Below are 26,730 nucleotides of genomic sequence, written 5' to 3'. Positions count from 1 at the left end.
GTAACAGATGCATCGGACCTGGGTTGGGGGGTGCACCTGGGGGAACTGCGGACCCAGGGGTTGTGGTCCAGGGAAGACAGGTTGCTTCACATCAATCTGAAGGAGCTGAGGGTGGTTCGCCTCGCCTGTCAGACCTTCCACGCCACCATAGAAGGTCACAGCGTGGCAGTTCTGACGGACAACACTACCGCCATGTTCTATATAAACAAGCAGGGTGGGTCCCGGTCCTCTCCCCTCTGTCGTGAGGCACTCCGTCTATGGGACTTCTGTATAGCCCATTCGGTCCATCTAATCGCAACGTATCTCCCAGGGATCCAAAACAGGTTAGCGGACCGCCTCAGCCGATCCTACCACATGCATGAATGGGTTTTGAGGCAGGACGTCCTGCATTCAATCTTCCGGAGGTGGGGGTTTCCCCGGGTGGACCTTTTCGCCACCAAGGACAACAAGCAATGCCCTCAGTTCTGCTCCTTCCACAACCTCAGCCCAGGGTCGTTGGCAGACGCCTTCGCGATTTCATGGGGAGGGAGCCTGAGGTATGCCTTCCCTCCATTCCCGCTCATCTACAAGGTCCTCCTCAAGACCCGCAGGGACAAGGCGACAATCATCCTCATCGCCTTGGCGTGGCCACGACAGCATTGGTTCACGACCCTGCTGGAATTGTCCATAGCTGACCCGATTACCCTTCCCCTCCATCACGACCTAGTCACACAGGACAGGGGTCGCCTGCTCCACCCGAACCTATCGTCGCTACATCTCACGGCGTGGTATCTCTCTGGCTGAACGACGCGGAACACAGGTGCTCTCACCAGGTACAGCAAATTCTCCTTGGTAGTAGGAAGCCCTCCACAAGAGCGACCTACCTGGCCAAATGGAAGAGGTTCTCCCATTGGTGCGAGCCTCAACACATACAGCCTCTGCAGGCCTCAGTTCCATCGATCCTGGACTACTTACTGCACCTCAAGCATCAAGGGCTCGCCCCCGCCTCGATTAAAGTGCATTTGGCTGCCATATCGGCGTTCCATCCGGGGGAGTTGGGAGTGTCAGTGTTCTCCAACCCCACAGTAGCCCAATTCCTCAAGGGGCTGGAGAGGGTGTTTCACTACTCGCGCCCACCGGTCCCTGCGTGGAGTCTGAACCTAGTCCTATCTAAGCTCATGGGGCCCCCCTTTGAACCCTTAGCCGCTTGCTGTCTCATGCACCTCTCGTGGAAGGTGGCGTTTCTCGTGGCCATCACATCGGCCAGGTGAGTATCTGAATTGAGGGCCCTCACTTCGGAACCCCCTTATACAGTTTTCCATAAGGATAAGGTGCAACTAAGGCCGCACCCTAAATTCCTTCCAAAAGTGGTCTCGCAGTTTCACGTGGGGCAGGACATTTGTCTATCGGTGTTCTTCCCTAAGCCCCATGCGGACCCTAGCCACCGCAGCCTGCATACCCTCGATGTTCGAAGGGCATTGGCGTTTAATCTGGAGCGGACCATGTCGTTCCGCAAAACACCTCAGCTGTTTATTGCCGTTGCGGAACGTATGCGAGGCCTGCCTGTGTCGACACAACGCTTGTCAGCATGGATTGTGTGTTGTATACGCACATGTTATGAGCTCGCTAACGTACCAGCCCCAGAGATCCGGGCTCACTCGACTAGGGCCCAAGCGTCCTCGGCGGCTTTCTTGGCGCAGGTTCCGATCCAGGAAATCTGTAAAGCGGCCACCTGGTCGTCCGCGCATACGTTCACAGCCCACTACGCGATCCACCATCAGGCCAGAGAGGACGCAGTGCTTGGCAGGGCTGTGCTACAATCAGTTGTACCTTGACTCCTACCCACCTCCAATGGTAAGCTTGTGAGTCACCTAATGTGTAATGGACGTGAACAATCACTTGAAGAAGAAAAAACGGTTACTTACATTCCGTAACTGTTGTTCTTCGAGATGTGTTGTTCACGTCCATTACACTTCCCATCCTCCTTCCCCTCTGTCGGAGTCTCCGGCAAGAAGGAACCAAAGGGGTCGGGTCTGTAGGGATATATATACCCTAGAGCGGGGCGCCGCTCTGGCGGGGGGGGCGGGGCCCTGCCGACCCGACGGGAGCCGCTAAGGGAAAAAGTTTCCGATGTCCGTGCATGCGGCGCACGTACACCTAATGTGTAATGGACGTGAACAACACATCTCGAAGAACAACAGTTACAGAAGGTAAGTAACCGTTTTTTCTATTTTCACAATTTTTATGGAAAATGACAGATATCATAGGAATGTATACTGCACACTGGGTCTTACATACTAATATTTTCATTTTACTTCAAATATTTCTTTTTTCAGTAAAAATCTGCCTGTACTGTGCTTTTGGTTCTTGTGGTAGACAGTAATATATCAATAAAGTGGCAATGCATGTATATAGGAAAGTGAAATGTCATGTGTCTTTAACAATGCTGTATCATCACTTTTGTGAGAGTTGGTTTACTGATGTTTAACTACTCTCTACAGTTTTGGAAGGTTTGTTATATTTTCCTTAAGTAACCCTGACAAGTGCCATGGCACAGCACCATGCAGATATATCCGTGTTGCACATGAGATGACTTTCATTTCCTATTCATTAATTTCATTTATATTTGACTAATTTGCATGCCTGTAATACTGCAGTACTTTATCATCTGAGCAACTGTCACAATAATGTGGACTTATTTCATGACTAAAACCAGTAGCTTCAACACATGAATGTTTCATTATTCATGAAAACTATTGTCAACTCATTCTTCTCTCCCTCACCAGCAAGGTTATCCTTAGAGAACTAAAAAGGGGAAAAAAATTGGTTTCCCATGTGCAGTGTTGGCGATGGATATTGTTTTACATAATGCAGTAGTTTTATGCAAATATCTCTTGAGTTATTAAAACCCTCTCCTCTCAAAAAGCTGAATTGCTATATTCAAGGTAAAGTAGGTTAAAATGAAATTCTAGTTCCTTTTTTCAAAGCAAGTATACGTTTTTTAAAATCCTGGGATTTGGGGGTCTTGTTGACTTCAGATTTCAGTTTTCCCCTGAACTGTGGTTACTGTTAAGACCGTGATTTCCTATATAGCATAACTAGGTTTGGAAGGATTAAATTTTTATTGTTAAATGTTGGTAAACCTCAATATCGCCATACACACACAAACCAATGAAAAAATATTTCTATCGATGAAAGTTGAAATTTAAAGATTGGCAAAGTAAGCAAAATGCTGCTTGTGAACTTAAGAGTTTGACTTAAGGATATTTACTTTGTATATTTTGAAATATAATGTTAATATTTGTTTTAACTGTTATAAAACTTTGCCTAAGAATAACCTTGCAATCCGGGCCTTTGATGCAAAAGCTTTTGACAAAAGATGAGTAACTGCTGTACACCCATTTTTTTCTCTTCTTGTTTGTACTTAGGTACTAGTACACCTTACAAAATTATAACAGATTTTGAAAACAAAGAGGGACAGCAGTGCAGTGACTCTGACAGCAGATAGAAATTATAAACTAAGTAAGGATTCTGAATCTAGAATTAGAGAAGAACCTAGATACGGTAGCATGTGTCCTAGGCTTGGTCTACACTACCCCCCTAATTCGAACTAAGGTACGCAACTTCAGCTACGTGAATAACGTAGCTGAAGTCGAAGTACCTTAGTTCGAACTTACCTTGGTCCACACTCGGCAGGCAGGCTCCCCCGTCGACTCCGCGGTACTCCTCTCGCCGAGCTGGAGTACCGCAGTCGACGGCGAGCACTTCCGGGTTCGACTTATCGCGTCCAGACTAGACGCGATAAGTCGAACCCAGAAGTTCGATTTCCAGCCGTCGAACTAGCGGGTAAGTGTAGCCAAGGCCCTAGTTTCATTGTATGCGGTGTTATAGCCGTGTCGGTCCCAGGATATTAGAGAGACAAGGTGGGTGAGGTAATAACTTTTATTGGACCAACTTCTGTTGTTGAGAGAGACAAGCTTTCGAGCTTACATAGCTCTTCTTCAAGTCTGGGAAATGTACTCCTGATGTCACATCTAAATACAAGATGGAACAAATTGGTTAGCATAACTAGTTGACACACGTTTCAAGGGACCATTGTAGGTGAAGTGACTTGTTAGCACCCCTCCAGTCAGAGCAGAGAAAGGAATGAATGGAGAGGAAAAGCAGCTGGGGGTGGGGAAGGTTGTTAGTGGGTTGTAGATTGTTGTAATAAACCATACATCCAGTGTCTCTGTTCAATCCATGTTTTTTAGTGTCTAGCAAAGTTATGATTTTAAGCTTTTGCTAGACACTAAAATCATGGACTGAATAGAGGCAATGGATGTATGGCTTATTCCAACAATCTATAATCCACTAACAACTCCCTCTCCAGCTTCTTTCCTTTCTTCCCCCGCATCCCTTCTTCCCCCTCCAACCCTGATGAGTGGGGGGTTGTTAATGGGACACTTCACCTTGAATGGTCCCTTGAAATATGCATTAACTACTTATGCTAAATAATCTGTTCCATGTTGTATTTAGCTGTGACATCCTGAGTGTGTTTCCCAGACCTGAAGAAGAGCTCTGTGTAAGCTCAAAAGTTTTTCTCTCACCAGAAGTTGGTCAAGTAAAATAAACGATCTCACCTACCTTGTCTCTCTGTTTCATTGTTTATTTCACAGTGCAAGGATCAAGTTGAAACTAAGTGCAATGCATTCCCCTCCTATGTCTCCTGCTTTTTATTTGGAGGCTATCAATTAGTGCATTTTTACAAAATCACTTCAAAACTAGAACATCTTTAAGTTCTTAAAATAATAAGCATAACACAATGCACACTTTTTATCTATAAAATTCAAAACACATTTGTTAAGGCAATGCTACACAGAAGGTGACATACAGCATTTAAAAATCGATAGGTCAAGGCATGTTGCAGTGGAAGTACAGCCTCTGTGTGTGTATCTATAGATTTTCTTCATGATGTATGGTAGATGTGGTGTTCGAGGCATTTCCTTTTTATATATTTGATTTTTAGTAGATTAAAGCCTTCCATTTCAGTAAACATTGAGAGTAAATGGTAAAGGAGTTTTAATGATACAATACCAGGAAAGTGACAGAACTTGATATGAATTTTTTTAGTAATAGGAGCACTGAAAGGTTATGTAATGTAAGAATATTTGAAAGATTCTTTCCTTTGTCATGGCTTTCTAACATTCTGATTCTTTCCACTTCCTGCACCCCCAGGTACATTCAGTATAGTACTGTACCTGTTCTATTGTTCTGCAGATTACACTATATGATGCTTTACCTCATCCTCACGGTTTATAACATTTATTCTCAGGATGCTACTATATTGTGCTACCTGTCTCCTTCAATGTGATATCATTGTCAGTGCAGTATATATCATACACCTAAGCATAGGTGCAAGGATTGGTTAAAATTGATTTAAACAGGACTGCGAGCTTTCACCATAAAAATCAAGGAGGAGGATTAGCAGTCTGGGGTCACTACTTACTCAACCAGGTAGAGAAAGGGACGATCTTCCTCTGCTTTTATTAGACATGGGAGATCAGTGCTCTTTCCCACTCGCTCTCTTTAACTATTATATACAAGTTCTACAGTCTTACAAGAGATGAATACCTGATACTGACAAGAAAGACAATGAAATAATAGGATACTCAAATAAAAAGTGGAAGACTAATGAATGGAGCTCAGGGAGGGTCTCATAAATTTGATGTGATTTGTCAGTTTAACATTACCATTTTATATTTTGTGGAAGGCGCAGCAGATGAATTCCCTGAGGGCCATCACATATTGAGCAAATGTTATCATTAACAGCAATTTATCATTGATAATCATTTCATTGCAAAGCACATGCCCACAAATAACTCAAATCTTTCCTTGTCTCTTTATCATAAATATTTTGGGTACCTTGACATTAAATTAAATGATAATACCTTAATGTTTTGTCATTTAGACTATAATTGAGTTGGTTTGCCCCCCAAAAAGTTTTTGTGTGTGTCTATTGAGCTTCTCTGAATCATGTCTGGAAGTTTAGTACAGCCGTCCTCAACAGGATTAGGCCAAATTACACTCTTTAGCATGAATATATTTCCACAACATATGCATTTTACATGTTCATGAGCTGAGTGATAGTTTTGTATATGTCTAATCTTGAAGTCATCAAAGCATTTGAAGAATGTTTTTGGCTCTCTTTACTGTCTTAATGCAGGAGGATATTTGTGTTTATTTCCTCCAAATTGATTTGATTACCTCAGCTTTTAGGCAAGTTATTTCTGCCTCCCAGTTGAAGGGGAAGGAATTTTCTTAGCAATTGAATTTGATTAAAGGTGTGATAAAGCTAAATAAAACATTGATTTACTATAGAAATTTCTCAGTTTTTAAAAAAGTTTTGATGGTCGTTTTGGCTGTGGAGTGTTACAAGTGCTGCAAAGTTGTTAATGCTGCTAGTGCTGCTATTCTTGGGGCTCCATTGTTAGCTGCACTAGTGCAGAGTAAAGCTGGCTAATTCAGCAGACCTCAGTGGTGTTCTAAAAAGAGACCACAGGCTTGGTTCAGTGATGAAGGTGCTTGGACAGGTGTATTGTTTACACCAGCGCTAGTGCCCCATAGGAGCTACAGATACACTAATACTTGTATGCCTGCAACAAGGTACCAGTTCAATCAGCATAGCAGTATGCTGTCCCCTAGACCAGTACAAAGATGCCTCTCTTATGCCTTCTACTTTTATACATTGATACAAACAAGTTAGGTATTACACTCCAGATGTTGTTAATTAACACCTTATACCTGCTAGTTCAAACAAAATATGCTCATCTATTATCCTGTTTATCCCATCCTTATTCTATGAGGGGTTGATGTGTTCCAGCACCATCTCTTCAGAATTTGTTTGCATAGCTACTTGAGAACTCTGGGTGTTCTTGTACCATCCTCTCAGGTCAGGAATGTTGACTAATAGTTGGTTGACTCATACCTAGTGTATTGTTGTTCTGCCAAGGCCAGGTCTACTCTGGTTCATAGATTTTCATTCATACTGTCCGTTATGCCTAGGGCTCCAGCAAGACCTGCAGTGGTGACACTCCTATTCAGTGGTAGCCTGCAGGATCAATAACTGTGCCATCATTGGCTCCCTGCCCCACCTATACTCTTTGACTATGGAGGAGAATCATGGAGCATTAACAATTTCTCTGTAAATTAGCCTTCATTTAGTTTCTAGCTTGATGCTGTTTTCTGGGTCCCTCTTTTCACCTCAAACTTTTATGACTGTAAGATACTCCCTGTACTTTGGGATGCCCCAAAGCTTTGTCCTACATTTACCAACGGCTAGAAATAAGACTGAATTTGCTGAAATAAATCTTGATTATAGAAAACATTTTCTATTTTGTAGGATTTTTCAATTAAAAAATTAAGCAAACATCAGAAATTCAATAAACCTCCCTCTCCAACAAAAATCTGTAAGTTGTTTACTTCAGTTACTTCCATTATTCTACATTTGCTTGTCTTAATACATCCATGAAAAATATTTCCACATTTGAAATTTGCTGAGGTACAGAACAGAAACTAATGTAGTTCCCTCCAACCTTAGGAAATATACTTGACGCTCCTGCTCTTGGGCGAGTTGTATTGCCACAGGAATTATACTAAAAGCTGGTCTCTTTCATTCTGTCTTGCCTAGGAGCAAAGTCATCAGCAGTCATTCATTTTTTGTTGTCCAAAGTAGTGTATTTTAATTCTTTACTAATTAATTTTTCCATAGCAGTCCATTTCAGAAAGGGCTTCTTATTCATGATACTTTGACAGGAAACACATTCTGTTGGATCCAGGAAAACCCATTTCACGCTACATTCAGAAAGGTGTAAATTCTTGTTTTTTATATAATCGTTGTTGATAGTTTAATATCTGTTTGTTTAGCACACACTATACCATAATATTTTAATTTGTTTTCGTGCCTCACCATATGCTTGATAAAGTAATTATTTTACTAATTATTTGTTTGTATTACTATTACCATAAGATGTTGCAAATACTGTCTAGTAGTGCCTGAGATGCACTGAGGGATGCTGAAGCTATAGACTTCATGAGTTTTGCTTATAAATGTTTTAATGTACAAAATCTACACGGCTGCGTGGAAATTGGGTTCTTTTGCAGTTATCTCATGTGCATGAGTAAATGTAGGTTTTGCATTTACAAAATTTGTAGGTTTATGTTAGGAAGTTTGTGTGTGTGTGTTAAGCTACTTTTGGCATAGTTATATTAAACAGCATGTCCACACTCTGGAGTCTTTTATTCATGTTGTAAAGTGACTTGTTGGGGAGCTGGGCTCTTCGTTTGTACATCTATATGCAGGGGCATGTCAGTGTTTAGTGGTAATTTCATCATTTTTTAAGAACCTTTTTTCTATTGGGGCCACTGACCCACAGAAAAAATCAGTTGTGGGCCACGCACAGTCCCGTGCGGGGTAGGGGGGGCGGAGGCTCAGGGCTTCCCCATGGCTCTGGAATGGGGCCAGAAGTGAGGGGTTCAAGGTGCAGGAGGGTGCTCCGGGCTGGGGCAAGCAGTTGGGGTGCGGACTCCGGCTGGGAATGCGGGCTCTGGGTTGGGATGCAGGAGGAGGCTCTGGGCTGGGGTCAAGAGGTTTGGAATGCGGGAGCAAGCTCAGGCCCTAGGACAGGGGATTGAGGTGCGGGAGGAGGTTTGGGGTGTGGGCTCTGGGAGGGAGTTTTGGTGCAGGAGAGGGCTCAGGGCTGGAGCATGGGGGTTTGGGTGTGGGTGGGGATGCAGGGAGAGAGCTAGGATGCGGGAGGGAGTTCTGACCTGGGGCAGGTGTTTGGTGTGCAGGTGGGGATGTGGGGTCTGGGAGGGAGTTAAGATGCAGGAGGGGGATCAGGGCTGGGGTAGAGGGTTGGGATGCAGGAGAGGGTGCAGGGTACAGGCTATGGGAGGAGGCTCAGGGTTTGGGTGTGGAAGGGGGTTCCGAACTGGGGCGGGGGGTGGGCTCTGGGAGGGAGTAGGGTACAGGAGGGGGTTCTGACCTAGGGCAGTGGGTTCTGGGTGCAGGCTCCGGCCGGGCGGCACTTACCTCAGGCGGTTCCCAATCGGTGGCACAGCGGGGCTAAGGAAGGCTCCCTGCCTGCCGCTCTGCACCGGTCCAAGAAGTGGCCACCATGTCCGGCCCCTAGGCAGAGGGGCTAGGGGTCTCTGCGCACTGTGTGCTGCCCGCGCCCACAGGTACCACCCCGTAGCTCCCATTGGCCATGTTTCCCGGCCAATGGGAGCTGCAGAGCCGGCGCTGGGGGCAGGGGCAGCGCATGGAGCTTCCCTGATTGCCCCTGCTCCTAGAGGCTGCAGGGACATGCTGGTTGCTTCCAGGAGCTGCACAGAGCCTATTGGACTTTTAACGGCCTGGCAACCCTAGCTTCCTCCCGCAGTGGGGCGAGCCAGCACTTGTGACTCCAGCCCCAAAGGACTTTCCATGGGCCAGATGAAGTGAAGCAGCGGGCTGTAGGTTCCCCTCCCCTGTTTTAAGTTATGAGTTTCATAAGTATAATTTTTGAAGGAAACAAAAGTTAAAATTAATTTCAGGGACACATTTTGATATTCCTACAATTTTTTTTTTCTTTTTTTTGGTTTTCTTTTACATTTACTTTGATGCTGTATGGGGTTGAGTTGCTAAAATGTAATTTATAGTGTTTTCTTACTAGCATACTCATATTTTAAGCAGGGTGGATTTATTTAAATCAAAGTGATGTAAATCACCGATTTTAATCATAATTTAAATAAGCAACAAGAAACCTTGATTTAAATAATTATTTTTAACTTCTTTTTTTGCATTTGCACATTTTAGTTATTCTCCTAAAGAAAGATTGATTCTCATGGTTGATAACCATTAAAGCATGTTGATTTGCTACTAAATATAGCCTTTACATTAAATTTGGTGCTTCCTTTTGCTAACCAGGAGGATACACTATAGCTATACATTTATTTAAGCAGTTATATAGCTTAAATTTCATTTATTCACATGCTTAATTTTTTCATTGTTAGTATGCTAGAAAATGAAGAACCCCACATTTCTTATTTACTAAAAAAAAATTTTTTTTACTGGTGATATGTTCAACTCTATTTGGATGGAAATTCAGCAAAAAGGCACAAAACAGCATTTTAAATTTTTTATTAAATAATACTACCTTAATATGTTTAATACCTACAAGAAAACATTTATCACAACATATGTTTCATTTAAAGCTAACTGATTTATTAAACAAGCAAGTATTATCTGTAGTTAGTGAATTGAACTGATTTTGTGGTTGCCATGTCTTTCAAGATTTTAGAATTAGTAGATCTCATCCTCTCTCACTTTTGATTCAGAGACTGAAAGAGGAAAACAAGCTTTCCTAGCTTTTCAACTCCCAGTTGGTTTCTTAACTTTGAATTAAGTCATTGAACTGAACTAAAATAAGTTGAAAAACTGAAATGAAGAAAGTATTATCTCTGCTGAACCAAGTTTTAGGGATGTAACCATTTGTCCAAATGTTATTGCATCCTATGTATCTTCATCGCTTTGGAAAAGTAAGTCCTGCTGGTAGGTTTTCTAGTGGCAGGTTTGTTGAGTTTTGAGGAGCCCCAGTGAAATGAACAGGTTTCAGGGATGAAGGGATCCCCAGTGTTTTCTCAATTTACCAATATGGATCTTTGATCATAACTTGCTTTCAATGTTCTGTACCATGAATCATAGTATTAATGCATCATTGTGATCCAGATTACTCTTACTGAAGCAATATATAATACCTTTTTCTTTGGTTTGGTAAAGGTCTGTGAAATGATCTGCGGGAGACATTCCCACAAAATTGTTGTATTAACAATTCTTTTCTTTTCTTTCTTTTTTTCCCCACGTCAGTATGGCTATCCAGGTTGACAAGTTTAATTTCGAGAGTTTCCCAGATTCCCCTGGTGAAAGGATACAGTTTGCAAACCCAAAGCAACTGGAAGAAGAGAGACAGCAGGCAAAAGGTCTGGAGATCAACAGCAAGTTAGATGTTTGCTGGAAAATTATATCCTTTAATAAATGCTTGATATATATATAGCAGCCTTATGACACATTTTATTTTATAATATATATCACCATTTAATAAGGTTACTGAAAGGGAAAACAATTAGAACTTAACATAATTATAGACTTCTTAATTAATTGCACTATATTTTATTTAGATTTTTCACGATGTTCAGGTCTTAATATAATGGTTGTCTTAATCTGAGTCATATGGGTATGCTGCAAATCCTGTCTATTTCCCCAATTTTGGGGGAATGCAGAAGAGCAGTGAAGGTTGGTGTTATATAAAATGATATTAGTTCTCTCCAAAAGCAAAGTCTGCAAAGTGGTAATGAAATCATGATTTAGCCTTAAAATGCCGAGAATATTTTTTAAAGTTATGCTTAGAACAATAGAAATGTAGGGCTGGAAAGGACCTTGAGAAGTCCTCAAATCCAGCCCCATGCACTCAGGCAGGACCAAGTACATCTAGACCATCCCTGATAGGTATTCATCCAACTTGCTTTTAAGATCCTCTAATGATGGGGATTGCTCCCTTGGAAGTTTTTTCCAGAACTTAATTACTGGTATAGTTCAAAATTTTTTCCTAAAATCTAACCTAAATCTCCCTACAGCAGATTAGGCCCATTACTTCTTGTCCTACCTTCAGTCGACATGGAGAACAATTATTCACTGTTCTCTTTATAACAAACCTTAACATATTTGAAGACTGATTTCAAGTACTCCCCCCCAGTCTTCTTTTCTCAAGATTAAACTTGCCCAGTTTTTCTAACCTTTCCTCATTAGTCAGGTTTTCCAAACCTTTTCTCATTTTTGTGGCTCTCCTCTGGACTATCTCCCAATTTTTCCACATCTTTCCAAAAACGTGGCGCCTAGAACTGGACACTACTCCAGCTGAGGCCTCACCAGTGCTGTATAGAGTGGAAGAATTCCCTCCCATACAACACTCTTATTAATACGCACCAGAATAGTAACCTTTTCACATCTACCTTACATTGTTAACTCTTATTCAATTTGTCTTCCACTTCAGAGCCTTTTCAGCAATATTACCACCTAACCAGTTTTTCCCATTTTGCAGTTGTGCATTTGATTTTTCCTTCCTAAGTGAAGTATTTTGCACTTGACTTTAATGCATATCTCTACCTCCCCAATCCTTTTTGGAGTGGTCTGTTTCATTATAGACTTATTTTGTGATGGTGCTTTGGCCTCTTAAGGTTCCCTAATAATATGATGATTATAATAATACATTGCACATATATAGTGCCTTTCATCCAGAGGTTTCAGATGCTTTGTCATCACTAATTATTGAAAATGCACAGAAATGTTGTGACATGGGTTTGTAATATTATATATCTCTAATGATGATGTGTAAACTGAACCACAATAAATTGAAAATGACTTGCCATAAGAAGTCAGAGACATAACCAGAAACAGATACCAAGAGTCTTTATGCAAAGTTCCATGTCTTGCTCATTAGACATTTCAAAAACAATCCTTGCTATGAAAGATTTCTGTTTAGCCAAATCTCCCATATCATATTGCTAGTAGATTCAACCTTCTGACAGTTATTAAAATATTTAAACACTTCCTGATAACATGGATGAGAGTCTTGCATGGAATCGGGTGACATGCTGTAATAATCCTAGTGCCCTCAGACTTTTTCTCCCTTTTATTGAGCAGCAATATTAATATACATAAAAAGAAGAACAGGAGTACTTGTGGCACCTTAGAGACTAACAAATTTATTAGACTAATAAATTTGTTAGTCTCTAAGGTGCCACAAGTACTCCTGTTCTTCTTTTTGCGGATACAGACTAACACGGCTGTTACTCTGAAACCTGTCATTAATATACATATTGCATTTTACACACTCCTACTCCAGGAAGGGTTGCCCTTCCTATGAGTGAAGACTTACCAGATCTAGCAAAGACTCTCTGGCAGACCCTCTCTTATATACCTTGTAAGGCTAAGAAAGTTGACTGATATCAAGTCCCTCATCAAGACTTTGGTGATTTCTTTAATCACCCAGTTCCTGATTCTATGCTGATCACAGCCACTAATAAATGGTCTCATCAATCCCAATCTAAAGCCACTCTGAAAGATAAGGAATTTAATAGCTTAGATTTATATGATTTGTAAGACTTTTTACACTTCCACATGTGAAATAAGGGTTGCTAGTTATCAGGCTCTTTTATCTAAAAACAATTTTATTATTTCTCTATCATTTCTAAGTTTGCTGATAAGTTGCCAGAGCAGTATAGGGGCCAGTTTCTATCTTTGATTTCTGAGGGTCAATTTACAGCTTGTATATGTCTTCAGGCAGACATAGATGCTGCTGACACTGCCTCACCGTTGCAGTCTTTGTGAACCATTCGTCCTGGCTGCAAGTTTCTGGCATTCCAAAGAAGCTGCAGAGTACAATAGAAGATTGATCTTTTGAGGCGTCTAAGTTGTTTTCTGCCAAAACAGTCGATGCTGTGTGCGCACTGAAAGATTCTCTCATGCAACACTTCACTCACTAGGAATTTACACTCCAGCTATGAAAACTGTTTAGCCCATAATCTTATTCCACACCCTCTTTCTATCAGAGCCCTCAGTATGCTCCTAAGAGAAGGTTAACACTCCTCCATGTCACCAGCCGTCTGGCTGTGACAGGCCCTTCTCACCAGACAACTGCATCCTCGAAGCATTTGTTTTGACTTCTCAGTCGATGGCGGCGCTTTGATTATATCTCCTTCCTTTGGATCATGCGTTTCCCTGTTTTACTATGCTTTGGAAAACATCACATTGGCCAAGTGGGTACTCAGCACAGTAAAAGAGGGATATGTTATCCAAGGCACCTCCTTCCCATTCCCCATCCCTTTTCAGGGATCCTTCTCATGAGAATTATGCTGTCTTCTAGAATGAGAAGCTACAGAAGAAAATCCTTACCAGCATAGAGGAAAAGGCTTCTATTCCCAGTACTTACTGGTCCCAAAGAAATCTGGTGGCCTCTGCCCCATTCTAGATCTACAAAAGCTGAACTATTTTATCAAGAAAATCAAGTTCAGAATGGTTATCCTCTCTTCTGTTATCCCTTCCTGGAGATTAGTATGCTGACCTCGATTTACAAGACTCATGCTTACATGTAGCAATGAATCTTTGCCTCATGATCGATCTTCAGTTTATGGTGGGCACCAACCAGTACCAGTACATGGTGCTTCTGTTCAGTTTATCAGTCCCAAGGATCTGGGCATTCAAATTTTTCCTTACCTGGACAATAGTCTAGTTCATGCACCATCAAGCGACCAGGTCCAACACATCATCCTAGTCATCAGACTTTTTCTCCCATCTAGGCCTGAAATTATATTTGGACAAGTCATCATTATAACTGATTCAGCACATAAATTTCACTAGGAGCAGACCTCAATACCAGGACAGCCATCCATAGCTTATCTTCCAAAGGAGAGGTATAAGTCTGTAGCCTTCATTTCTGAAAGCCACAAGTCCAACACAATGACAACCATGCATGCCTGCTTCAGCTCCTGGACCATGTGTATGTAACTCTGCATGCCAGATTTCACCTTCACTACCTGCAGGCTTGTTCCACTCAGTATACAGTAGAACCTCAGAGTTACAAATACCTCCAGAATGGAGGCTGTTCATAACTCTGGAATGTTCGTCATGCTGAACAAAACAATATGGTTTTTCTTTCAAAAGTTTACAACTGAACATTGACTTAATATAGCTTTGAAATTTTACCATGCAGAAGAAGAATGCGAAGTAAGGCTTGGTGGGGTGGAGACTTGGGTGCTGGCAGCTTGGTGGGAGTGTTCCAGGTGCGGAGCTATGAGGGTTGGTAGGGGGGCGGGGATCTGTGTGTGTGTGTGTTGGGGGGCTGCAGATACATAGGGGTTGGGTGGACGGAGGGGCAGCTCCCTGTACAGTGACCCCCTCCCTGTGTGACTGAGGAGTGACTAGAGAGTCCATCCTGGACCTAAGAAACCTTTCTTAACAAAACTTTTGTCAAATCTGGTAAATTACCACAAAAAGGTTTCAGTTCAAAAATTGTTGTCAAAAAATTTCCAACAAGCGCTTCTACTAGTCCTTCACACATCACCAGTGGTGAACCCCCGCCATTTGGGAAACACTACTGTAAAGCTTGCCTTTTCCCCTACGCCCCATGGCATTCCTTAGATGTAGTTCAACCCAATAAAAATGTATTTGTGCTGGACTCAGGATTTTTCTAAATCAGACTCCCTGTTTTGCACTGTTCAAGATGTCCCTCCCTCCCCCCCCCCAAAAAAAAAAGGATTGGAAGGGAGAGGCTTTCTGTTCAGTCAAAGCAAAATAGTTGTGCATCTGCATTAAATAAATCAGTTTATTACAGGGACATCCTGGACTTTTGTGTGTGGGGAGCTCATTTATTTCATCACTTCATAGCCCAAAAGAGTCTGTTGCTGTTGACATGATCTGTCAGGCTGTACCTGTTGGTCAGTCCACAATATTATGTGTCTTTTTGGAACGGATATCAGAGAACTCTGCCTTTTGGGTGTGGTGTCCATGGAGCTGAGGGGCAAGATAAGAGAACTAGCGGGGAGGCTATCTCAGAAAATGTATCTGAGGTATTACTAGATACAGCCCAGTTTCCGTGCTGGTGGGCTCTATACAGAAGGAGATTTTTTCATCTTACCTTACCTAACTCCTCTGTGGACTAAATTCAGATTAATTTCCTGAGGTATTCCATTAACCATACTTTATGTACTTGGATGTGTGTATGAGAGAGATTTGTACATTAGGGAACAATATATGAACAATTTTTCTTGAAGTAATCAAACCTACTCTACAGCTAAAGGGAAAAAAATACCTGGAGCTTCTATGCAATGTTCAGTTTCCTAGAAATGAATGTTGTATTTTTCTATGAGCATATGCAATAAAGGACAGGTAATAAAAGGAGTCATTATAGCTAGACATTACACAGGATCCATCATAATGGGCATTAATGGCACAGGTAAAGCTCTTAATTAATGTTGCCTTATGTCAAACATTTTTACATTTAAAAAATGTAGTTTTGAGTGTATTGCATATGCCATAATTAAAAAGATGAATTTAGTTCTTCATATAATTTTTTTAAACAAGCCACCATCTGGGTTGTTTAGAGATTATATTTCTTGAATAACAATATTGTAGTGATAATTGGTTAATATTTTGTGATGTTGTGACACGCCATAAAACCAAAAGGTTACATTTTGTCATTAGAGATGTGTGCAAATCACATTGGCTTCAGTAAAAAGTCAGTGAGAGTTGCAAACATCGGAGGGCAGAATTTGTCCTACAGGAGAGAAAGTATTAAATTACCTAATCCACCATGGTCCACGTGCTAGTTGACCCCCTCAAATAATTCTAGTAGACTGTTGAGGCATGATTTCCCTTTACGAGAACCATGTTTTACTCTTCCCCAACACATAGAGTTCATCTATGTATCTGCTAATTCTGTTATTTACTATACTTTCAACCAATTTGCCTGGTACTCCAGTTAGGCTTACCAGTCTGTAATTGCCAGAATCACCTCTGGAGCCTTTTTGAAATATTGGCATCACATTAGACATTTTCCAGTTATCTCGTATAGAAGCTGATTTAAATGATAGGTTACATACCACAATTAGTAGTACTGCAATTTCACTTTTGAGTTCCTTCAGAACTCCTGGGTGAATGCCATGTGGTCCTGGTGACTTCTTGTTGTTTAATTTATCAGTTTATTCCAAAAACCTCCTTTAATGACACCTCAATCTGGGACAGTTCCTCAGATTTGTCACCTAAAAAGAATGGCTCACGTTTGGGAATCTCAAACACGTCCTTAGCCATGAAGACCAATGCAAAGAATTAATTTAGTTTCTCCGCAATGGCCTTATCATCCTTGAGTGCTTCTTTAGCATCTCAATCATCTAGTGGCCCCACTGGTTGTTTAGCAGGCTTCCTGTTTCGGGTGTACTTAAAAAAAAAATTGCTTCTTGAGTCTTTGGCTAGCTGTTCTTCAAATTCACTTTTGGCACCGTACCTTTTAATTTCTGTTTAATTAACTTCCTCATTTTTGTGTAGTTCCCCTTTCTGAAATTAAATGTTATCGTGGTGGACTGCTTTGGTGTTTCCACCCCCACAGGAATATTAAATTTGATTAAGTTATGATTACAATAACTCCTCACTTAACGTTGTAGTTATGTTCCTGAAAAATGTGACTTTAAGTGAAATGATGTTAAGCAAATCCAATTTCTCCAGTAGAATTAATGTAAATTGGGGCGGGGGGGGGGGGGGGGTGCGTTCCAAGGAAATTTTTTTTTGCCAGACAAAAGGGATTATATACATTTTAAACAAGCAATTTAATACAGGTATAAGTTTTTTAAACAATTTTAAAGAAACAATTTAATACTACAGTCATCATTGCTGAGTATGAAGCAATGGGAACATCATTGCTGGGTAGGAAGCAATGGGAGGTGCCCCAGCCTTACCCCACACAGGCACAGCCCACTGGCACTGCAGACAATGAGGCAGGCAAGGAGGCTGAAGGTGCCATAGGCTAGAAGAAGCACATTGCGCAGCAGCAGCGGCAGCTTCCCCTACTGTGCAAGCACCAGGGGCGGGGGGATCAACCCTCGGCCTGCCTACTCCACCCTTTCCCCCAAACCCCCACCCTTAGCCTGCCTCTTCTCCCCCTTTACTCCGCACGCCGCATCCTCGCTCCTCTCCCCTGCTTCCTGCCTGTGGCAATCAGCTGGTTTGCGGCGTTCAGGAGGCAGGGGAGGGAGGGGGAGCCTGTGCACCAAGTCCTAGCTCCTCCCCCTGCCTCCTGAACGCCGCAAACCAGCCGATTGCCATGGGCAGGAGAAGCAGGGGAAGGCGCTGATCCGCAGGGTCCTCCGGCGGGCGGGAGGCACTGGGGGGGGGGGGGCATAGGGGAGCTGATGGGAGGCTGCCAGCTGTGGACAAAGCCGGCAGCCAAACGACGTTATAGCGGAGCGTTGCACAACTTTAAATGAGCATGTTCTGTAATGGAGCAGGGACGTAAGATCGAAACAACGTTAAGTGGGGAGTTACTGTACTATTACCAAGTGATTCATGTATATTCACCTCTTGGAGCAGATTCTGTGCTCCATTTAGAATTAAATCAAGAATTGCCTCTCCTCTTGTGGTTTCCAGGACTAGCTTCCCGAAGAAGCAGTCATTGAAGGTGTCAAGAAACTTTGTCTGCATCCCATCCTGAGATGACATATACCCAGTCAAGATGGGGATAGTTGAAATTCCCCATTATTATTGAGTGTTTCATTTTTATAGCCTCTCTAATCTCCCTGAGCATTTCACAGTCACTATCACCCATCTGGTCAGGTGGTTGGTTGTATATCCCTACTTATTATTCAAGCATGGGATTACTATCCATGGAGATTCTATGGTACAGTTTGATTCATTTAAAATTTTTACTTAATTTGACTCTGTTTTCTTTCATGTATAGTGCCACTCCTCCACTGGCATAACCTGTTCTGTCCTCCTGATATATTTTGTACCCCGGTATTCCTGTGTCCCATTGATTATCTTCATTCCACCAAGTTTCTGTGATGACTATTATATCAATATCCTCATTTAATATGAGGCATGCAAGTTCACCAATCTTAGTATTTAGACTTCTACCATTTGTATATAAACACTTCAAAAATGTCACTTTTCAGCTGTCTGCCATTATGTGATGTAATTGAATAGGTCTCTTTTTCATTCAACTGTTTCTCATCAGACCCTACCCGTATTTTATCATCTTTCAGCCTCTCCTCCTTACCTAGGATATAGAGAATCTCCATTAATAGATCCTCCCTTAAGGGATGTCTGTCTGAACCACATGCTCCTCTGCACCTGTCGACTTCCCCCCAGCCCTTAGTTTAAAAACTGCTCTACGACCTTTTTAATTTTACATGCCAGCAACCTGGTTCCATTTTGGTTTAAGTAGAGCCCATCCTTTCTATAAAGGCTCCTCTTTTCCCAAAAGGTTTCCCAGTTTCTAATAAATCTAACCCCCTCCTCTATAGGCCCCAGTGCACATTGCTTTCCAGAATATTCCAGGGTCTGAGTGAGCCTTGTTCCCTTAAGTGAGAATGTATAGAACCTCATCTTGAACGGTTCTAGTCACAGATAAGTAACCTTTATTTTTGAATAACTTTACGCCATTCTAAGTGGTTTTTATGGGACACAGAATGATTCTGGGGATTGGTAATAGGATATATTGGCACTCATACTAAATTGTTTTTTTTTTCTTTTAGAAATACCTTAGTTTTTCATTTCCACTATTACCAGTCAGTTCAGATCTGTCACAGATAAATAGTCACAATACATAAAGTGGTACTTTCTGATAATGGTCTGGTTTTCTATAAAAATATTGTCAATTTCAGACTAATTATCAGCCACAAACCTACCACCACAATAGACACATTTATTTACAACCTCAAACTACAGATATATGTTAAATTACAGTGACAGAGGCTGGTTTTTGATTTTTTTTTCCTGCATGGTTATTTACAGAAATACCAATTTAAATAGGTACATCTTGCATCAATTTTCTACAGTTCCTAGCTTCTGTTTTGTATTCATTACTAATCAACTTGCCCTTTTTTCCATTTGTTACATTTTAAATTTTTTATAACTGCTTTCACTTTTATAATATCTTTCCCCTCAGTCTAGACCCATAGCAGCGCCCAGGAGGTGAAGATTGTTCCTTGGAGATTTGTTCTCTAAGCTGTCCTGTTTTTTCTTCCAGTTTGTCTAGTCTAAGCTTTCAGGAGGCAGTTTCTTCTTTAATTTCACTGGTTTTATTGGCAGTTCTTTGTAACTCATTTTCCAAGTGAGCCATTTGGGATTTTACATCACATACATCTGTAGAGAGGCCACAAATATCTTTGGAGGTTGAATACGCTCCGTCTGTGAGGAATTCTTTCAATGCCACAATATCCTGGGCTATGTTCTGCTGTGCCCTTGTGGTCCCCCCCTTCAGCTGCTTAGGTGATTCCCACTTAGGTCTTTTGTTGCCTCTCATTGTTTCATTGGAATCCACATTCAACAGTTTGAAGTTCATCCAGAGGACTAATTTAAATGTTTATGACAGAAACTTAATTGCCAATTTTTTAGGACAGTAATTATTAGAGATGAATTAATATGTGGGGCACGAGGAGATGCAGGACTAGGCAGCCATCTTCCACATGGGTACCATGTGACACTCTGATGATGACATTTTTAAAGTTTTATTTTTTGGGTTAAGGTTTTTAAAAGTTTTGCTGATAAGTATGTCAATTACACATCCTTTCACTTCTATGGGACATTTAAAACAAGACTAGGCAAAGTAATAGAAAATGTTTTAAGTTATAATCTAGCATTGATAGGGCAATGGTTTTGACAGCCTAATATCTCTAATTTCTATGATTCATTCCACCCTTATGTGAATCTTGATCAGTTTTAGAAATAGTTTACATTTGCATGCAGATCGTTCATCTCTTGGGGTAGCTTTGTGATTTTTAGAATGCTAAATAAATATTTATGTATAATCATGTTGTACTTTGTAATAAATCTCCTTTACTGCCCCATTTTTTTCTCAAAAAAACAAGTGAGGTTTCATTGGTCCATCTGGTTGATTGAGATCAGCAAATTGAGTTCATCTTGTTTTTCAAAACCTAAACAAGTGCCTTAAGCAAGATCAAAACAGCACCATAATCAGCATTCCAAAAGTTCAAAATGCAAATGAGAAAACAGATTTATGGTAAATAGTGTTCATTAATCATTTAAAACAGTTTTTCATTAGTATAATTTCTATTTATGAAAATTCGCTAATTTATTTATGCTGAAGTAGGACTGGGATGCATTCATCCACCTGTATTTATTCATACAGAAACTGACAAGTTTGACATAAAAAACATCTTCAGCATGCCTGAGGTGAAACACTGCACAGCAGATAGAAAACAATTAAGGGATTTAAAACGGAAAACAATTTGATAAATCTATACCAAATTCTTTTTAGCATCACATTTCAAACAATACATTCAGTAGGTTGTGCTTTAGTTATATGGTGTCTTCGGAACAACGAGAATACATTGATAAGTTTGGTTAGACTCTAAGAGACAAATTTTTTCCTTAGGCAATATAATTTGTTCATTCAACTGTTTTCGAGATTTTCAACATAAAAAATTATGCAATATTCGCCTCCTGTCTCTTGAGAGAGACAAAATAAAGTTCCACTCTGAAAAGTTACTTTTTAAAAATGGCATCCTAGGGTGTAGTATTCATTGCCTCTGTGGCTCTAGATCAGTTTTTTTTGAGTGTACAAGTAAAAAGCTAATCTTTTAAATTGCCACACCTGCAGACTCAAATTGGAATCTAAAAGTAAAGCTTTGTTCATTCTAGCTGATGCATGCATTACACACAATAAAGATTTTGCATTTGGAACTTATTTTTAATTTTTCTGTTGAAGATGGGCAGGCCAGAAGAGGGTTCTGCTTACTCTCATCTTTGTGTGTGGTCTGCAATGCTAACAAGCTAAATACTAGTAGAAAAAATACTTTGGTGGAGAAAGTCAGCACATAGGAGACTGAACACATACAGGGAACAGGCGTGTTGCGTAAAATTACATCATTGTTGCATGGACACATTTTCAGAGTAATAATGAGTATCCCTTGTACAGTCATTTGAATGTGTACATGTCAAAACAGTTAACAAAGATGAATAAATATTAGTTTTTCCTCTTTCTAGATAGGGAAATATAGACATGCAGAGATTTAAATTACTTGTCGTAGGTCATACAGTGAGCCTGAGGTTGTAATCCAATCCTTCCTGCAATTTAATTTATTTAGAGATTTTACTCCTAAATAAGTAAACTTCTCACTCATCCACATGTTTAAATTAAATCTTACGTGAAGCCCTGTGACAGGGAATACTGCCCTTCTGGTCTTTAGTGCCAGTCACTTGCTGTAGGATCATCCAGGTAAGGTCAAACCCCACAAACCAGTTCTCCTAGCAGGTCTACAGAGTAGGAAATCAGAGCAGCAGGGTATCTATTACTGGAGAATTGCGAGCTCACTTAAGGTGTAGTGCAATGTAGGGCTCAGTATAAAAAGGAGGAATTGCTTTCTGGAGTTCCTCTTCTCCAGTTCTATCCAAGACTCTTCAATATGGCTTCTGACTCTTGCACTCAGCAGAAACAGCTCTTGCCAAATATCTACCGACCTCTTTTTAGCGAAATCTAAGAACCAGTACTCCATCTTCATCCACCTTGATTTGTCACCCGCCTTTGTCACAGATGACCATGCTCCTCCTCTTGAAATGGTGTCTTTCCTTTCCTTCTGTGAGACTGTTCTTTCTTGGTTCTCCTGCTACTTTTCTAATCACTGCTTCAGTGTGTCTTTTGGAGGATCCTCTTTATATCCTCTCCGATTTCCTGGGGGGATTAAACAAGGCTCTGTCATTGGTCCTCTTCTCCTACACCCTATCTGTGGGTAATCACCTCTGCAAAAACAGATTCAATTACCAATTCGATGCTAAAATTCAGTTTTAACTTTCTACTCTGGTTCTGTCTCCATCTGTCCAAACTAAAATCTTGGCCTGTGTCTCTGACATCTTCTTGTGGATGTCTAGCTGTCAGCTCAAGCTCAGCATAGCTAAAACAGACCTCTTAATCTTCTCCGCCCAAGCCTTCCCTGCTACCTTCTTTCTTGATCACTGTGGACAACACCAATATTTTACCTGTCACTCAGACCCATAACCTAAGTGTCATCTTTGACTCGGACCACTCTAGGTCTTCACATCCAGGCTACGTCTATGTCTTGCAGATGCTTTCTGCATTACGTTTCTAAGGTACAGCCTTTACTATCCATCTACACAGCTAAAACTCATGTCCAGGCTCTCATCAGCTAATGTCTTGATTACTGTATCATTCTTTATTGTGGCCAGTAAATGCAATCTTGCCCCACTTATATTCATTCAGAATACTGCTGCAAAGATAATTTTGCAAGCACCTTGATTTGACCACATCATGCCTCTTTCCATCCCTTCACTGACTCCGTGTTCTCTATTGTATCAAATGTGAACTACTTGTCTTTACTTCCAAGGCCCTTCATGACCTGTCCCCATCCTTCCTAGGATGACCAGACAGCAAATGTGAAAAATCGGGATGGGGGGTAATAGGAGCCTATATAAGAAAAAGACCCCAAAATCGGGACTGGCTCTATAAAATCAGGACATCTGGTCACCCTATCATCTCTCGTTTTATACTGAAAGATGATCTGCTGCCTCTGATCAGTCCACTTGTTAAATTTTCAGGCAAGCACTGTTGTGTGTTCTCACATTCTTCCCTCACAGCTGTGACAAGCTCCTTGTAAACATCTGCAGTACTCACTCATTATCCTTCTTCAAAACTCTCCTTAAAACTGTCCTTTGCTGTGAGGCCTACAAAAACATTGACAGCATTTAGGCTACTAGTGTGCGGTGACCACTGCCTATCTTGCTGATCATATTGACTCATTTTTCTCCTTTATTATACTATACATGTACAGAGAACTAGAGGAAAACAGTATCTTTTAGTCAATTACCAAATTAATTATCACTTAACGAATGAGCAATTCCATATATTTTAAACATTTCATAAATGGACAAGATATGAATATGATTAAAAAAGCCCATATGTTCAGGTCAAATGTTCTCTTTACACAAATAGGATATAAACACTAGGTATAAAGTCTAGTAGTCAGTGTGGGACTGTGAAAACCATGGATAGGATTACATATGCTAATACTACATAATATAAATATTTCCAGTGTGAAATGTTTAAAGGAAACCTCCCATGTTTTTCAAGTGATGGTCCTTATGTGTATTCCACATGTTAGTGCACATGCCTGCCAGATGCCCAAGTCTGGAAGTTCTTCAAAGCAGTGTCTGTTGGCCCACCCATGCACAGTAGCTCTCCTCATGTTCCTAACCAAGGGTATAAGGGGCAGTACAGGTTGACATCGGTCCATTTCCTTCTTACCATCGCATGGGCTGAGTCAGAATTGTCCTCCTTCACTTAGTTGCTTAACCTATATAGAAAACATTTGTAAATAGTTATATTCTTAGACAAGTACTTAGTGGTTAAAAAGTTTATAGTATAGTATAGATTATTTCTTTCTCCCTAGTTGTGGAACGCCTCCCCCGGCTCCACCCTTCCTGAGAGTAGAGGGCACTCTCATGAGCACAAGGACAGATCCTTGTTGAGGACTGTCCAAAAGAAATGTTCTTCCTTCCTGAGTCTGTCCAGATTGGGTGAGTTGTCATGAACTATTGTTGGAACCTAAGAAGCCAGCTCCTACGAAGACTCCTGGATCTGAAGGCAAGATATGTAAAAAAAGATCGGCTGGTTCTGTCAATCAGTTCTGTACCAAAGCTTAAGGTTAGATGCTTGCTGGTTCTGTCTACAAGTGCTGGTCTGGACCCGTCATTGAAACTACCTTGTCCATCTAAAAACCATCCAGTTGCTACAGATGCACTGGATCCATCATACTTAACTGCAGGAACTCCTTGGACACCAGGGCCAGACTTGTATAACACCGGAGGATATATTCCTGAATTATCAACAGTCTCCACTTCTTTCTGGACTTCCCCTCGTAAGTGTGTCCTTACTTCGGAGGATGGACTTACATCACTGTCCTGGAGCCATCTCACCTCCAACCATCCAGTAGGAGTGCCCTGGTACTGACAGCACAACCACTACCAATGGAGCAGTTCTTGGACTTGGATGAATCAGAGCAGATGGCTGCGCCAGTATTCCTTGAGAAGCTGTTGACCGCTGACAGACAATCAAGGGCTTTTGCTCGCCATTATGCCAGATACGAACCCCCCAGGGACCGAAGGTACTGATTTCCTGGGCCTCCTGCAACTGTTTTGATCCCTTTTTCTGGCCTTATTGGCATCTGAGGGATCTTTATAGGTGGTGTGCGGGCTCCTCTGAGGAGTTGTACTGATCCTCTCCCTCTTGCCAGCCTGTTCGGTCAATCTACGGAGAGGAAGAGGGGGAACTGGATCCACAGGTTCAAACGGGTGCCTCTTCATCATCCCTTCCTTCTGATTATATGTTTACTCCATATTCAGATAATGTTGGACAATATCACCGCTGTGGTCTACATAAACAAACAGGGAGGAGCGAGATCTCATGCCCTCTGCCAGGAAGCCATCAGACTTTGGAAGAGGGATAGCTCAGTGGTTTGAGCATTGGCCTGCTAAACCCAGGGTTGTGAGTTCAATCCTTGAGGGGGCCACTTAGGGATCTGGGGCAAAATCAGTACTTGGTCCTGCTAGTGAAGGTAGGGGGCTGGACTCGATGACCTTTCAAGGTCTCTTCCAGCTCTAGGAGATGGGATATATGCAGTGTACCTTCCTGGTGTTCATAGCTCCACGAGATACAAATTAAGCAGATGCTTCTCGGTAGACCATGAGTGGGAGATTTACAACGCAGTCCCAAGTGAGATACACAGTGGGATACTCCGCTATAGGACCTCTTTGCGCCCCAAACAAACAGAAAGCTCCTTCTATATTGCTCCAGATGAGCCATGGGTTGTGACTCCCAAGGCAATGGTCTGCTGATGTCTTAGACAAATGGCTTCAGAGGTACCTTTTCTCTCATTCCCCTACTTCCTCAGGTTGTATGGAAGATACATCGCAACAAAGCCAACATCCTTCTCCGCACTCCCCACCGGCCTAGACAGTTCTGGTTCACGGATCTTCTAAGCGTGTCTGCCCACCCACCAATCAGGATTCACCTGGTTTCAGATCTCGTAACCCAAGTCAGGGGGAAGACCAAGCATCGCAATCCGAACTCACTCCATTTCACTGCCTAGTTTTTGGATGGGCATTGAAAACAAAATGCTTGTGTTCAGTCCCCATTCAGGTGATCCTTAACCAGAGTAGAAAAGAATCTACTAGAATCTGATATCAAGTCAAACAGAGATGTTTTTCAGACTAAGCACAAATGCACCAACATTCTCCAGATACTGTAAGCATTTTGGTTGTTCTAGACTGTCTCCTATCTCTAAAGACTTCAAGTATCTCTATTAGTTTGCTATGAGTACACCTAGCAGTGATTAGTGCCCTCCTCTTTCCGGTGGAAGGATGCTCTGTCTTTACTCACTCAGCTACAGTATGATTCATTAAAGATCTGATCAGGAACTTCCCATCAGTGCTTAAACCTACCTCTCAATGAGACCTTAACATTGTCCTGTCCAAGCTCACTAGTCCACCTTTCAAACACATGGTGACTTCTACCATGGCCTACGTATCCATGAAGGTAGTGTTCTGAGTAGCTATCACCTCAGCTAGGAGGGTCAGCGTGCTTGGCGCCATCATGGAGGACCCACCTTATACATTGTTTCACAAAGAAATGGTTTCTCCTCAACTACACCCCAAGAGACTTCCCTCTCTGTGTCCGATGTTCTACCTGCAAAGAGCCAAGCCCATTAAGAAATTATTGAGACGTTCTAACACCATAGCAGAGAGGTTCCATGGACAAGCCATATTCTCAGAGAGGATTTACAACTGGGTCTCAGATGCATCTTAGAGTGCTACAAGTTAGAAAACATTCCTTCTCCTGGGCATGTCATAGCTCACTCCATGTGAAAATAAGCTGCCTCCATCGCATCCCTATCAGATGTTCCACAACAGGATATTTGCAGAGCAGCCACTTG

General features: G+C 41.6%; 1 protein-coding gene across 6 annotated transcripts in view; it reads left to right on the top strand.

Moving 5' to 3' along the window:
- The window catches only part of TRAPPC9 (trafficking protein particle complex subunit 9), an 852,706-nt gene that overhangs the window by 441,014 nt on the left and 384,962 nt on the right, over positions 1 to 26,730 (top strand). For all 6 annotated transcript variants that reach the window (XM_065586245.1, XM_005291042.5, XM_005291041.5 and 3 more), the window contains exon 20: positions 10,868 to 11,021. In XM_065586245.1, coding sequence (XP_065442317.1) covers positions 10,868 to 11,021 — 154 coding nt within the window. The remainder of the gene's footprint in view (positions 1 to 10,867; positions 11,022 to 26,730) is intronic.

The sequence above is a fragment of the Chrysemys picta genome, chromosome 2 (assembly GCF_011386835.1).
Source record: "Chrysemys picta bellii isolate R12L10 chromosome 2, ASM1138683v2, whole genome shotgun sequence".
NCBI classification, from domain to species: Eukaryota; Metazoa; Chordata; order Testudines; family Emydidae; genus Chrysemys; species Chrysemys picta.
The sequence above is the reverse complement of the archived record's forward strand: the minus strand, read 5'-3'. Positions and strand labels throughout refer to the sequence as shown.